Source organism: Medicago sativa, chromosome 8, assembly GCF_051527215.1.
Source record: "Medicago sativa cultivar Bolivia chromosome 8, Bolivia_mono, whole genome shotgun sequence".
Taxonomy (NCBI): domain Eukaryota; kingdom Viridiplantae; phylum Streptophyta; class Magnoliopsida; order Fabales; family Fabaceae; genus Medicago; species Medicago sativa.
Window position 1 is genome coordinate 59,358,477 of NC_140756.1, and position 15,832 is coordinate 59,374,308.

The window sequence follows — 15,832 nt, forward strand, 5'->3', positions numbered from 1 at the left end:
AACCAACTTCAGCATCTATCTCATTTATAACACTACAATTATTTTTTTTCTTTCATTTTTCTTCAAATATGTCTAAAACAAATGTAAGAAAACAAGCTTTGGAGAGGAGCACAAGTTTCAAAGATACACAAAAAATATTGAACCAAAATTTCTTCCATAATAAAATCTTCAAGAAAGTGTACCCTATTGGACTTCAAAAAAGCACTTCTTCACTATCTTTATCTTCAGTTTCATTATCTTTGTCACAAAACTCAAATGACTCTTCTCAAGCTGATTCTTTGACTCCATTGGATGAAAGGATTTCATCAGCACTTCGTTTGATTTCATCTTCACCACATGAAAGAAGAGAATTTGCAGTTGCAAAAACTACACAACAAAGTCCACTAGTGACCACTGAGCCTGGGGAATTGAAAAGGTGCAACTGGATCACAAAAAATAGTGGTATGATCAAATTTCACTTCCATGCAATATCATTTCATTATAATTATAATCTTATTTAATCATCTTGAAGTTCTGATTTGTTTTTTCTTCTACATTGGGATTAAGATTGAATATATATGCATGGTTTTAGAAAATGGTATGTGATAAATTGTGTTAGAGTTTTTATATCTCTCACATTGTATTACAACTGCAATTGTGACCGCAATATGAGACATATTTGACCGCGATTTTTCACAATATCAAGGATTGCAATGTTAGGGTAAAATAATTAAGAAATTTAAAAAGTGACTAGAACCATTTTGCTAAAATAATTTTGATTGGAGAAAATTTATATATGCTTATATTAAGGATGTAAGAAAAAATATTTTTTTTTTTTTTGGGTTAAGTAACCTAGTGGCTAGATTCACACACATTATGTGTGGAGAAGTGGGGAATCCGGGGTTCGAACCTCGGCCCCTGCACAAATTATCTCTGTTAGCTACCAATTGAGCTACACTTAAGGGACAAATATTATTATTTTTCTTTTACCCTGAAAACAGATATTTTTAGCATTAACACTGTTTTATTCATTTCAATATTAAAATCATATAGATAGATAGAAGTTAGAATGTACATATCATGTCCATTAATTGGTTGTTTTGAGCTTTCTTCAAAAAAAAAATTGGTTGTTTTGGGCTGCTTCACATAATTTCAAATAGAAGTAGTTATAACTTATAATCACAACACTGTGCACAAAAAAAATCAGAAGGTTTAATTTTGCTGCACATAATTTCTGTTAGAAGTAGTTATAACTTCTAAAGACCAACTTAGCATTAATTGTATTAAATTTTGCAATACCAACATAGTGGTTACACTTAATTAATTAATTAATTAATTAATTATCATGATATTTTAATAAAAATAAAAATGCATCGGATGTCATATCCTACCACTTTCAGTTTTAAATTATTTTTCCTTGTACTTACTTACAATTAGCTATTATCAGTTGACTTCAAAACAGTAGCAGTGTTTCAAAAATAATTTGTGGTATTAAGTTTATTTTGACATATTCGTGACTGCAAATATAATCACAATTAAGATCGCATTAATCTCAATAAGGAGTGGACCCAAGAATAAATTATAAGTGAGGCTAAAATTTATCGTCCAAGAACTAAATTTACTAAAAAGTTCACCACCAAAAAAAAAAATTACTAAAAAGTTATACTAAAAATACTCAAGTCAATCGTATAAATCAAATCAATACTTAACATTAACAAATTGACGTTTTTTATTTTTGGTGAATGTCTCTTGCACGCCTAATGAAAGTACAAAAATGTCCCTCAACTTTTGGATTGTAGTAGAATCTGAAGCTAAAAAATGAAAAATTATCCGTTGTCATTTTAGCAAAGGTTGAATTCTATAATCCGAACATAACAAAGTAATTTTACACATCTATATTTTAGAATATGAACGTCCTCTTTACATGTTACAAACCCCTTTTGTGCCAAAATGCAATTTCATATTTTTGTTTCCATAATTTTTTGACACAAGAGATGTTTGAAGCATGTGAAAGAGGTGTTCAGATTCTAAAATCCAAAGGGCGTTTAGAAGGCTTTTGTTCAGTTTAGATTCTATAATCCAAACATGTAAAAAATCTGAAAGAAAAAAAAAGTAGTTAGCCTTGGTTCAACCATGATTAAATTTATCATTTTTCTAAATGAAACAAAAACACGCTTCGGATTTTGAAATCTGAAAATCGAATGACATTTTTGGATTTTCGGAACGCACGAAAGACACGGGGTTGAAAAAAATTCTCTATTTTTTTAGGGAAATAGGCCCGAATTTCACACCATATTAGTCACTCTTTATTTTTAAATGATGTTTTTCTCCACATTTCTTAGGTACATACATATCTTCTACTATTACTACTTGTTATTAATAGACTTTAAAATGGTACTCTTTGTCTCATATTAATTGACACATATGATTGTTTCATACATATCAATGCACAATTCTTACATTTGATATCTTTAATTATCTACGAATAAAAATTATAAAAAAGTTGATATATGATATCATATATAGTCAAATGCTCTAAAATATCGTGTTAAATATCAAAAAGAATTATAATTTCATTGATCATTTAGGTTAGTATAGTCTATTTAAACATAGATCAAATTGTTTATTTAAATACATTCGTATACAATACGCTATTATGTTATATTAGGCTTTCAAAATGTCCGACTTGAGCATAAAAATCAAGCATACAACAACCTATTAAACAGGCTTAGTCCTTAAACTTTTTTTTTTTTTTTTTTGAAGAAAGTCCTTAAACTTTTTGACATGTTATGCTTAAGTCTTGCGATCTCAACTTAACATGGTCCCACCCCTAATCATATCTTACCAATTTTCTAAGAAGACAAAAAAAAAAAAAAAATCAACTTTTTCAACAATTGACATTGTCCACACTTGTTTTACAACTATAGCCTTTCCTTCCTAAAAAAAAAAAAAAAAAACTATAACCTTTTCCGATTGGTCTAAACTTAGATTATGTACATAAGTAACAAAATGAAATATATCTAAATGACTAAATCCACGTATAACTAATTTTGATGTGCCATGCAGATAAGCTATACGTAGAATTTCATGATGAATGCTGGGGAGTTCCAGCTTATGACGACAAGTAAGTACTAATTACCGTTCAACACTTTTATGTTATAATAATTAATATATGATGTTTGGTCTCTACAATTTTATGATTGATTTTAGTCTCCATATTATATTTTAATTTTTTTTTAAGTTAAAGTATATTAAAATAAAGAGAAAATAACAAAACCTGAGGAAATAAATGTATTCCAGAATAAGGAAAACCACTAAATTGTCACATGGATGGTGAATCCTTTGATTTTCAGATAGATTGGGGATGTTAACATTTGAAATTTTGGTCAAATGTTGAAAGATTGATTTAGTATGTTATTTGTTATGTACAATTTTATATTTTTCCTATTAATTTATATCTATTTAGATACATAGGCATTGATCATTGATGCCAACTATCTCATCTTAATTGGTTAAATCATGAAAAACAGCAAATTGTTTGAGATGCTTGCAATGTCTGGATTGCTCATGGACTACAATTGGACAGAAATTATAAAAAGAAGGGAACCACTTAGGTAATAATTTGTATGACAAATTATAACTTTTTTACATGGCTTTTTCTTTGTATAAACTAATTAATAAAGATATAGTGTATAACTTTATTTATGTAGAGAAGTTTTTGCTGGATTTGATCCTTACACTGTTGCCAAAATGGAGGAACAGGAAATCATAGAGATAACATCAAACAAAGCACTTTCTTTAGCTGATAGCAGAGTTATGTGCATTGTTGACAATGCCAAATGCATAATGAAGGTAAATACATAATCCATATCAATTTCACTTTTTTTTTTTTATATTAAATATATTCACATTTTTGTAGTTATTATTTTTGAGTTTAGAAGGTTAGTTTTGGTGCAACACTAAGGTTACTTAGGTATGGCCATGGGGCGGGTTTTCTCATCTGCATTCCAGCTTGCCCTAAAAAACTAAACCTTGTCTCCAAAATAAAAATTTAGGCATTCATCCTGAATTCGCCCTAAACAATTGTTTGAGTATATATATAATATATATCCAAATAACCAAAACTCGAACTCATATCCTGTAAAACTAGATTTTTCACATCAAATGCAGGAAGAATGCCGAAGAATGTGATGTGGATATCACGAAGACAATTTCTAAAACACAACTTATCGGTTTATGAGGTTAAGACCACATAAATCTTCCCTCCTCAAACTTTGCCTAATGAGAGTCTCTTGCCCTAGGTTGTGTTTTTTTACTTTCCATGAATTCACCATAGTTGCTAACTATACTTCTTGATCTTCATCAACAGGTTGTTAGGGAATGTGGATCATTTAGTAGCTACATATGGAGTTTTGTAAATCATAAACCAATAATTAACAAATACAAATACCCAAGAAGTGTCCCATTAAGGAGTCCAAAAGCAGAGGCTCTAAGCAAGGATATGGTAAAACGTGGATTTCGGTTTGTGGGACCAGTGATAGTGCACTCTTTTATGCAAGCTGCAGGATTGACCATTGATCATCTTGTGGATTGTTATAGACATAGTGAATGTGTAAGCCTAGCAGAAAGACCTTGGAGGCATATCTAACTAACACATTCATTCACTACCACAATTTTCAATTTGGTTTTGTTAGTTCAATTTGTATAATTCAAGCAAGTAATAATGTTGTAATTTGTATAATTCCAATTTTCATCGCTTGTACTTTTTTTTGGAGAGGTTCCATTCCTTGTACTTGTCAAATCTATATCTTGACCATCAATAAATGAAACAAAAAAGAAAGGAAGAAAGTGTGTTAGAAGCAATGCCGTTTGTAACTACTTGTTTGTATGACATGAAATGTTATAATCAAAGTGTTTTTTTTTTTTTTGTAAAGAAGAGTAGAGCAAAACATGTTTTTCAAAGGTTTTTTTTTTATGTTGACAAATTTCAAAGGTATTTGCTGTTTTGTGCTAACTGTTGGGTGTAACTTAACCATTATTTATTGACTTCAAGTTGCTTTGGACCTCTCAAGATATAACTAATAATAATAACCATACTTTTTTCTTTGCTTTTGGTTACTTAATACTTTAAGGAGACTATGTTTAATTCCTTTGATCAATTAATTAATAGTGAACATTCCTGTCAAATTTTGTTGGATATGTATCCACCCTTCAAACATGTTAGGTATGTCATTGTTTTATATTTAATTACTAGTTTAATTTTGCCTACAAAATAACGGTAGTGAACAAAACTTCACGGTCAAAGAACTTTCCTCCGTTGATTGATGATAAAATTAACAAAAATTACTACGTACATCGTAATGGCGATTGCTCAATTGACCCCCTCATTTGCTTAACATATTGGGTCAAAATTTCCAATAAGCAATTTTTTTTTTGTTTGAAAGCATGCTTCTCAGATTATTCATCAAAGTTCTATTTTTTTTTCCTTCTCTCAGGCACACTATATTGTAATGGTTTGTAAGTTGTGGTGAGCTTCCTTTTGATTCCATTTGAACTACAAAGTACAAGGGGAGACTATTTATAGCTAAGCATCATAATGGAAATCACAAGGCTAGATGACTTGCGTTACAAGTAATCTCATGCAAATTAAGCTAAAACAACAAACCTGACTTATTTCAAGCTTTTCTACTCAAAAAAAGGAGAAGCTGGGCCAAACATTTTTTCTAAAAAGTTCTTGATAAATAAAGTTGCTTAATTTTTATGTGTAAAATACGTAAATGAAGCGTTTTTGGCAAAGCTGTTGTATCTAGCTTTTTCTAACTAAAACAGCTTCTCGGCAATTAAATCCTATTCGATTCCCATCAGACGCAAATATTTTTATTATAATTTGTATGTTATATTCCTATGCATAATGTATCCACGTCTTCTCCTGTAGAATTTGTTGTACTTTTTGATAAATAACGAGTTACACACACTTTCAAATCACAGTAGTAGAGGTGCATGGCCCTATTAAAAATAAAAATGCTTATTATATCCAACAAAAAATAATAATAATGCTTTTTTTGAAAGAAGAATAATAATGCTTACATTGCATGAGTTGCACCTGGAAATATAACACTACAACCATATATTATTGCTTAGTGTTTTTTTTACCCTTTCAAAATATAAAGTTATTCATTTTAAATCAGATCTATCTAACCTCACAAAAATGCCAAAATTTATAGGTCGTATGTTGTGATCGACGTTTGAACCCCTACTTTTCTACTTGTGCGTGTGAGTTTTCAATAACTATTGTGATTTCAATTGTTTGTCAAAAAAAATTACTCATTTTAATAACTAATCATATAATATGTCTGCATGTATATATAATTTCATGATTTTGTAAAACAAAACGCATATAGATTCATAATCTATATCCAGCAATGTTTAAATAAAGAAATTCAACATATTGCTCATTATTTAGCAAAATATGCTCTTAAGAATTTAGATTGCATATGGATTGAAGAAACTCCGCCTTGTATTTCAGCAGTCTCGGCATTTGATTTATTGCCAGACTTTCATTAATGAAATTGTCTTTTAACGTCAAAAAAAAAAAAGAAATTCAACATATTATTATATGATTTTTTTTGTACAAATATCATTAATTTTTTAATATTATAAATTTACAATATTTAGTTATTTCTCTAAATAATTACTCTTTATTTATAATATTGAAAAGCAGAGGTTTTGATAATATTTGTTTAGTATATCTTTAAAATATTCTATTTATTTGTAAGGATTTTTAATATTAACATAATTTTTATAAAATATTTTATTAAACAACTTTTAAATTAGAGATTTATATTTGTGAAGAAAAAAAAGTTAGGGATTTATTAAAGTTTTTTCAAAAAAGAAATCACGAAACTACTTCTTAATAATGATAGGTTTTTAACCATATTTTTTCCAAACAATTCTTAACTTAAAAAAGTTTTAAAATAAAATAAAAATTACCAAACAACTTTAACTTTATTTTTAAAGCTCTTAGTTTTAACTTTGTTTTTAAAGTAGCTTTTAGACTATAAAAAAGTCGGGCCAAACGGTACCTAAAACAAAAAAGATCTAAGCATCATAATAGTTTTATAATAGTACTCGTCACTTGGATTATTCAGATGCATAACCAACTTGGATTCTTCTCTCATTTTAAAGTATGCGGACTCCATATTGTATTACTCGTCACTTGCAAAATTTCACTTTTAGTGCTATAAGAAACCAAAATCAAAATCAATGCATAATATTGTTACCCATTTATTCAAGGGTAGACAAAATACAAATCTTTTAAAAACATAACATATCCTTTACATTCATGTAGATGCAATCAATTCATGTCCACTATTTTGTTCTTGTGCAAACGAATTCAAGTCCACTATTTACCAAAAGTGAGTAGGACAAAAGTATGCAATGTCTTGTGCCCTATAATTTTATTGTACAAACAAAATAGAAAACATAACGTGTAACATGAACGAGGCTTCCTATGTTACTTTCATGGTACCAGCTAAAACCATATGGCTTCCATTCTCATAATGGTCAATCATATGTTTGCTCAACTTAACACCAAAACCATTTATGTCACTTTGCTTTGTTATGTCAATTACAGGGACAATACAAGACAAGTTTGATTCCCACTCATCTTTTGTCTTTTATTCCTTTTCCTCCTTCCTTTCTTAGATGCATATCATTATATCTTGCAAAACAAACAATTAAAATCTTCACATTAAATTAAATCACTTTGATTGTCTCACTGGTCAGTTTCAAGACAAGTTGGAATATATTTATTTCAAGAAATACATATCAATGGATTAGGCTTCCACGTCATCAAAAGTCGATTTTCAATCTCACTCAAGCCTATCTCCAACAACAATAATTTAACTACAATACAAAATGAACAGTGTACTTTTTTATGTACTCATTTGTCTATTTAATTGACTTGATGATGACCCTAAGAAACAATTAGATTTTTACTTAATAAACAACTTTTTATTTAAGCACCAATGGTATCATCGTTTGCATATGCAATTTTTTTTCCGATTAAATCTCGTCTAATGTGGAACTCTTATTACACAATAACGCTCTAGATCGAAGTTTTTGAACGTAACTAAAATCGTTCGATAACAATGATTTAGTAGCAGATGATATAAAATATAAACTCTAATATCATCTTAGAATTTGAGCTAGACTTATCTCAGTCTTTACTAAACCATGACTTGAAAAGTAAGAGTTCTCCACCACTTGTAGACACATTTTTAGATCATATTTCATCCAATGATAACACACCCTACCATGCTCATAGTTTGGACATCAACAAATCTTAGATAGACTCAAATGTCATCTTACAATTTCTTATGTGATCTAAATGTAAGTTGAAAAATGTCTCTCACCTATAAACTTTTTTAGATCTTACCTATCCAATGTGAGATTTTTGACTGTATACCATAACATGCTATACGACTCATGTCCATTACACTGTTACACAACATAGATAATATCGAAAAGAAAATGTAATTTTACATATTTTGATTGAAGAAAAACCTATAATTGTTGAGACGGCAGAAACATAATACAGAATGTGCATGACAGGCAATTATGAAAACATTGCTGACAGATGTATATGTCTTACAAATACTAGTATATCATAATACCCAAGGCCGGCTATAAAGCTAGCCAAACATGTAAGCTCTTTAACACACCCTTTCACACGCAAGTTTGGACATCTGGAGCGTGGACATAAATGGTGGGTGACCCGATAACGGAACCCAACAGATCTTGGAGGAGGCTCTGATACCTTAAAACTCGTAGTTGAGCCTAACACAACGCCACAAAACCAACTTGTGATTTGAGAATTTCCCCTACTTATAAACACATTGTACCATCTCTTATCCGATGCGGGACTCTTTAACAAGCAGCATGACACATGAAGCAAACAAATAATATCACTGTTTTGATGATTTAGATAGGCTCCAAGTCCAAACTGATAAACAAATGCTGGATGATGATTTATCCAACCCTACCATGCTAGTGCTTTATACATATTTTATTAATAAAAGTGACTAAATGTATCAATCCTTTGAAATTTATTTATGATATAATAACTTATCTACAAATCTGCCTAGAAAAAAAATGTTATCTACAAGTCATGATTACTCCATCTGAAGTCTAAACAGTTTGTAGATGTTACCTGCACTTAAAATTAGTTTTCTTATCATAACATTACATGTGAAAGCTTCATTGGCCTGAAAGATTCTATAATTTTATCACAACAAATCGTTAAACGAAAATATTGTTCACAAGGATGATGGATGTCTACTGTCTTTAAGCCAGATATTGAAGTATATGTAGAAACCAAATGAAACAGTAAAAAAAACCAGATAAATAATTGATTGATAGCTAGAAGTTAATTAGCAATTTATTTTGAGGATTCTAAAATATCCATAAGGGGTTATGAGTTATTCACATTTGCATCCATTTCGTACAAATTAGTGGAGGTGGATCGAACATAAAGTTAATAGTGTATCGACGCACAATTTAAAATTATTTGTGCAACCATCGTCATTGTCTTCTTCTAGTTCAAATTTTACAGTATTCTCCAACACAAGATCTCAAAATCTTTAGGTTTGATTTTATATTATTTGTGAACAATGGTTTGCAACTTTGAAGGAGATTATTTTTACTCCGTGAGAGATATTAACTTCAAGAGCTAATTAGAATCATATCTCTTCTTATTTTATGTGTTTGACCATTGAGATCATACATGCTTAAATCCAAATTACATGTTAAAGATACCATGCATGCAATTATTTAATTTATGCTTTGAATGAATAATTTAAGTGTTAAAATTTTATGGTTTGAATTATCTAGTTTCGAGTTTACATTTATTTTAATGCATTAATCCATGCAAATGGTGGATAATTATTTTAGAAGATCCAAAAAAAATCTATGCGAATCCAACGGGTTGTCAGTGATGTCTAGTATTGATTTTTCATTTTTTGGTTAGCACATGATATTTGTCCTTAACAAATTATATAAATTTGAAAACACAAGAAATCAAATAATTATTTTCCATGTTCAAAACCATGTTGGGAACATCTAAATCACGTTAGCACATGTTTATACTTGAAGATGCTGGTTTATATTTAGACAAACAATCATAAATCTATTGAAATCTCAATATCTCATTTCCATTCATATAGGTCATGAGGTGCAATCAATTCATTACCACTAGACTATAGTATACAATGTCTTGTGCCGTACAATTTTATTATTCAATCAAAATCCAACTATGATGCTTCCTATGTTACTTTCATGGTATCATAAGTTTACACAAACTATAGCCAAAGTCGTTTTATGTAATTTTGCTTTGACATGTTAATTACGGGGACAACAAGACAAGATTGATTCCCACTTATCTTTTGTCTTTTATTCCCTCTCCCCTCTTAGATATATCATAATATATCTTGCAAAACAAACAATTAAAATCTTTGCAACAAATTAAATCACTCTCATTGGATTTGGCTTCCACGTCATCTTCAATTTCATTGAACCTATCTACAACAAAATGAACCTTATACTTTTTACCTAATAAGAATATTACTAATTTGTCCATTTGACTTTACGATCACCCTAAAAAAGAAAATTAGATTCTTACCGAATAAACAAAACAAAATAACTCTCAAGTGTATACACCAACAGCAAAGCAATACCGTTTGCAATTGCAATTTTTCTCTTCTCTACAATGTAGACTATAATATATTCTTACATTTTTTATATATCTGAATTAATTTATCCTCACAAAATTGACTTACATGTTACAATGTGAGAGAATGAGTTCTACTTATAAATTCATCTTAGGTCTTATTTATACAATGTAATGCAAGACTCTTAACATTACATACCATAACACGTGATAAGACTCATGCCCATTTTAGAAGACAACAAAAATCACATAACGAATCCTTCAACAAAAAAAAAAAAAAAAAATCACATAACGAAGATGATATCGAAAAATGGTCTATTTATTTTTATTGATATTTTGATTTCACGGAAAAAGAAAAACTTGAATTGTTGAGACGGCAGAAAATTATGAAAACAGAAGGCTATTTGATTCGTGACAGATGTATATGTCGATAACAAATACATCCTCCGGTCACTATTATAAGCAAAATTTCACTTTTTAGGTTCATTCAATAAATGATGTATGCAGTTAGTGACCGGAGGGTGTATATCATAATACTACTTAGAGGAGTGATATTTGTACAACCAATTTTGTACAACTCTTGTGACAACTACTTTTCTTCTCTTTTTATTAGACAAAAACAATAGAAAGTTAGCCAAACATGGAAAGGAGCATGACACAAGATCCCAACAAAAAATATCGCTCTTTTGATGATGATTTGGATGTGCTCCAAACTGATAAAAGTATGCTAGCTGGATTTTGATTCCTCCAACCCCACCATAAGTGCTTTTTTCACATTTTTATTGATGAAAGTGACAAAATGCATCAATCCTTGGAAATATTTAAGTTATCTACAAATCATGAGTAGTTAATCTAAAGTCTTAACAGTCTGTAGATGTAGAGTAGTGGTAGTATTACTATTACCTGCACATTAAAACGATATTGCTTGTGAAAAAGATGGTTTCATTTTATCCTGAATATTCTAATCGCATAATTACAAGACCATAACCATCCTTTAGATGAAAATATATAGTTTACAATGATGATGGTGGTTTACGGTTTAAAAGTAAATACGATAGACACGTCGTTTTTTTTTTTTTACCAAGACAGAAACGTAACTCTTGGTTAGATAATGGATAACTGAACATGGCACCCATACCCTAATTAATATAAACTAGTCTAAACCAGATTCATATATTTTGAGCACCTGCTTCGTAAGAGACCAAATACAGACCAGAGAACGCATAGAGTAATGCATTACTGTTATTTTCAGCCAGATATTGATGTATAATATGCAGTAATCAAATCAAAACAACGGTAACAGAGGCTTTCATTATATACATAAGTTTCATTTCATTTCATTTAAAGATTTTGTCCTAAGTTATTTATCAGACAAGCCATATGGAAGAAAAAGATTAAAAAAATGAAATCAAAATACAACCAAATTCTACTCTTAGCTGATACCAAAAGCCTATTTACAGCAATTCTTACGGCGCGGCACTTGTTCAAAGCTAGTAAACCAGAACTATCTTAACAACAACCTATTAACAACCCTAATAACAACCTGTTATAAACCTTTATTCTTGGTTTTATAGTCCACTATCTTACCAAAGTATTGCTCATCTTCAAAACTGGCACGAGGTACCAAGCCTCTGTATCTGTTTCTGACCTATAGTTATGGATTTCCTCTTGGCAAATGCCGGGTACAGCAGCTCTTGAAACTTCTCCAGAAACATTGTCCATGCATCTTCAGTCATATCAGCCAGCTTCACAAAGCTTGAGCTTGCAGAAAGCTGCTGCTCATTGGCACTCTTATGACCAGATGATGTATTCCCATAACATCCATTATCTGCTTTTCCACCTGAATGCTTCTGGTATTTCTGGCCTGTCTCACTTAACATGATGTTTTTAAGTGACACAGAAAGTTTTGAAACCGCTGGAGTTTTTTCATTAGGGGGAAAAGTGACAAAATCCTCGGGATATTCTCCATCACCTTCTTCTTCCTCCTCCTCAATGCTCTCGTACAATTTGGAGAATGGGTTGCGACCATTCCCGTTTCCAAGTCCAGGGAGAGAAACTGATCTGGTTAGAGGATCATCCATTGTCATCTTCAGAGTGAGATCCGGCCCAGCTACATCACAGTCTATATCAAACAGGAATTCATCATCCCTCAAGTCAGTCTGTGGAGATAGTTCTTCCCTTTCTGCCAACATATTCCTTGCTTCTAAACAAACAACCTCCAGTTCACTGGGTTCCTCCTCACCACTGCGAAACTCCCTAGTCATCATCTCACCAATTTCGGCAAGGCACAGACCATAGGCAGCAGCCTCCTTCAGGAAAATGGTGCAGAGTACTAAGACTCTCAAGCAAGCCTCCCGAATCATAGGCAGTTCCTTCCGCAACATCTCACAATCTTGAGCAGGATCCAGATTTTCGATGTAAGAAAGCTCATCCTCGGAGAATGGAATTGAAGCCTGAGGCCAATGAATCCACTCAAAGTATGGGTCCTCCAAAGCTTCTGGAAGGCAAAGCCCGTGATCAATAGGAATTAAATCCACCTCACCAAAAGCCCCGACTTTTCTAACTAACAAATTGCCACCGTGCCTGTCCGTGTTAAGAATCCTAATGTCTAATATCCCTATACGATGCACAGCAGTAACAGGGAAGCCAGATGTCCCATAGTCACTTGCATCAAAATCATGAGGTATGAACTGCTGCAGTGATGCAATCTTGCTAACCACCTTCTTACTCTGGATGTTTTTCCCATTGACTCCATCGTTGACATTAAATATTGAGTGAGTAATCTTCACTAAGGCAGTCGGAGGCACTTTTGCAAAATGACCATAGTCAAGTAGATAAGCAGCAACTTCCCTGAAGCCAGTTTCCCCAACCCGAACTGAACGTTTCAAACCTGGTTGTCCAAGAGCTTTGCCAACAAAACCTTTTGGATTGTTAGGGGCAAAAGGCTCCTCATCTGTTGGTTTCACTATTGCAACACTCTCGCCTCTTTTGTTCAGGAAGTAATATGCACCTCCAAGCCCACTATTCACTGGAATTGGATCTATCCCCATCTGCATTGCCTTCACAATGTCCTTGACCATATGCTTCATAATATCCAGGCTACTTGATTGCCCTACTATCTCAATAGGACCACTCTTATCTTTTTGCTGCATATCTCGTCCAGTGGGTGACAAGCATGGAGTGGATGAACTTCTGTGCATAAGGTTACGCGTAAGAAGAAGGGCAGTATCATTCCGAACAGAACTAAGGTCATTGTTCAAGACAACATCCCCAAAAGTTAGAGAGCTCTCTTCAGTTGGGACATTAAGCGCAATCTGTAACCTCCTCTTCACAGTATGAGCATTGTCACTACGATCCAATTCCATGCCCAATACACACCCAGTTTCAGTTTGCACAAAAACTCTTCTCCTCCCACTAGATTGTCTCCCTCCCATGCTTTTTTTCTCAATGTACTCTCTACCAAGCGGACTACGAAATAAAGCAACAGCCATTTGAGTTTGGACAGGGCTGTCCGATTTACGAGACATCAACAGAGGTGGCCGTGGAATAAAGCTTCTTCTGTCCCAAGAAGTTGCCAAACTCCAGAGCCAAGGGCACTTGTTTGAAAGAAATCTTCAGTTCCCCAACGATCATTAATGAAAATGAAAAGTTCCCTGAGTAAAGGAATTGAAGGAGTAAAGCAAGATCAGAGACAGACACTAGCTGACACCTACATCAAGGCCATCACGAGGCGTGACACCACAAAAAGCTGCAAATTCATGAAGATTCTATCAAAATTCTCGGATCATAACATTACAAATCTGAAGCTGAATAAGCTTAGTTCTGCAAGAATAACACAAAATATTCCAAAAATCACTAACAGCAAGTAACAAATTACAACTCAAAGTACTCACAACTACATACAGTGAACAACATGATCTTGCTAACATGAAAAGACGCCATTCTACAAAGCTCACAGATTTAACACACTCTTCAATTCTACAAGGCGCGCAAATTCAAATCTGATTAAATTCAAATCAAATCTATTTGAATTGGTCTTGATTTGATCATAAAATCGCTCATTATGAATCCCCCGCGATTTGCGTGAGACAACAATCCTGTCTGATACATATTGATCACCAAATTGAACTTTGTCCCATCGAATAAAGACATTCGCCACTTACAAGACATGGTGGATCAAACCTGGGATAACATGCTTAAGGAACCTTGTTTGTCAATATTTTCAAATACAGTTAAAAAAAAAAACTAGATATAATTACAATTAATTAAAAAATATTAAACCTTACACTTCATAATTTGATTTTAACTAATTTCACAAATCAACCTGTTTCTTTTCGAATCTTTATCAAAGATTATTATCTTAAATTTATCTTTTTACTCCATTTTCACTAACTCATTCATCAATATAAATCACATAAGTTATATTTGATTAAGAAAAATAACACAAACTAATCCAAAATTAATAAACTCATAAATAGCATTTTAATATCATGAAGAAAAACAAATCAGTAAATAATAACAATATTACCAGAAAAAATCAAAGAATCTAATAACACTTCAGATAGAAGCTTCGTTCATTTCCACAAAGAAAATTAACAAGAAAAGTATAGAAAAAAATAAAATAAAAAAGAGAAAAAAGAAAAAAAGAAAGAACGATCGCAATACCACGTGATTGAATCAAGAAATTAGTGAGTACGCCATGATGGAGCTGAAGAGAATGTGAGATCCGAACAATCTTCAGAATAACCGTCGAATTGTTCGGATAATGGAAGAAACGAAAGAAGAGAATCGTATGAGAAACTCGTTCGAGTTAACTCAGAAGATATTTCAGTTACAAAGCGCGCTCTTTCTCTCTCTCTCTCTGTGTTTCTTCTTCTTCTTCTTGTTCGCTCTGAGATATGATAACAAGAAGGAACGTTTTTTAACCCAACGCGTGAATCGTAACCGTGGTTAACAAATTGTAACCGTGGTTAACAAACTTGACCGCCTTCTCTTTCTTGAGGAAATGGAAGAGTCTAGAACATGGAATTTCGAGCGTTGGATTTATGAGACATTGGCCGTTGGTTTGGTGGCACGTGGAGAGAATGGATTGGAAGGTCACGTGGGAGATGACCGTCAAAGAGGAAA

General features: G+C 32.0%; 2 protein-coding genes across 9 annotated transcripts; one reads left to right on the forward strand and one right to left on the reverse strand.

The window, feature by feature from the left end:
• On the forward strand, positions 1–4,842 carry LOC146900025 (DNA glycosylase superfamily protein). The gene is made up of 5 exons (XM_085738591.1): positions 1–441; positions 3,046–3,103; positions 3,510–3,593; positions 3,690–3,831; positions 4,349–4,842. The coding sequence occupies exons 1-5, from the start codon at positions 69–71 to the stop codon at positions 4,625–4,627; spliced, it is 936 nt and encodes a 311-aa protein (XP_085594717.1). The 5' UTR covers positions 1–68; the 3' UTR covers positions 4,628–4,842.
• A 7,148-nt stretch (positions 4,843–11,990) lies between these two features.
• LOC146900026 (phosphatidylinositol 4-kinase gamma 5-like) lies at positions 11,991–15,598 on the reverse strand. Of its 8 annotated transcripts, none has more exons than XM_085738599.1 (3): positions 15,371–15,598; positions 14,609–14,887; positions 11,991–14,453 (listed from the first exon to the last, which is right to left on the reverse strand). In XM_085738599.1, the coding sequence occupies exon 3, from the start codon at positions 14,230–14,232 to the stop codon at positions 12,310–12,312; it is 1,923 nt and encodes a 640-aa protein (XP_085594725.1). In that variant the 5' UTR covers positions 14,233–14,453; positions 14,609–14,887; positions 15,371–15,598; the 3' UTR covers positions 11,991–12,309. The 8 variants fall into 8 exon arrangements, with proteins under 8 accessions (XP_085594725.1, XP_085594721.1, XP_085594723.1 ...); XM_085738595.1 differs by having other exon boundaries at positions 11,991–14,527; XM_085738597.1 differs by having other exon boundaries at positions 14,599–14,887.
• Positions 15,599–15,832: the final 234 nt, after the last annotated feature.

What these genes read in the sequence shown, in the direction of transcription:
- LOC146900026 (XM_085738592.1), bottom strand. Translation starts at nt 14,232, where the DNA reads ATGTCTCGTAAATCGGACAGCCCTGTCCAAACTCAAATGGCTGTTGCT.
- LOC146900025 (XM_085738591.1), top strand. Translation starts at nt 69, where the DNA reads ATGTCTAAAACAAATGTAAGAAAACAAGCTTTGGAGAGGAGCACAAGT. An exon ending in AAAAGAAGGGAACCACTTAG is followed by an intron (nt 3,594 to 3,689) that starts GTAATAATTTGT and finishes TTATTTATGTAG; the next exon opens with AGAAGTTTTTGCTGGATTTG. An exon ending in ATGCCAAATGCATAATGAAG is followed by an intron (nt 3,832 to 4,348) that starts GTAAATACATAA and finishes CTTCATCAACAG; the next exon opens with GTTGTTAGGGAATGTGGATC.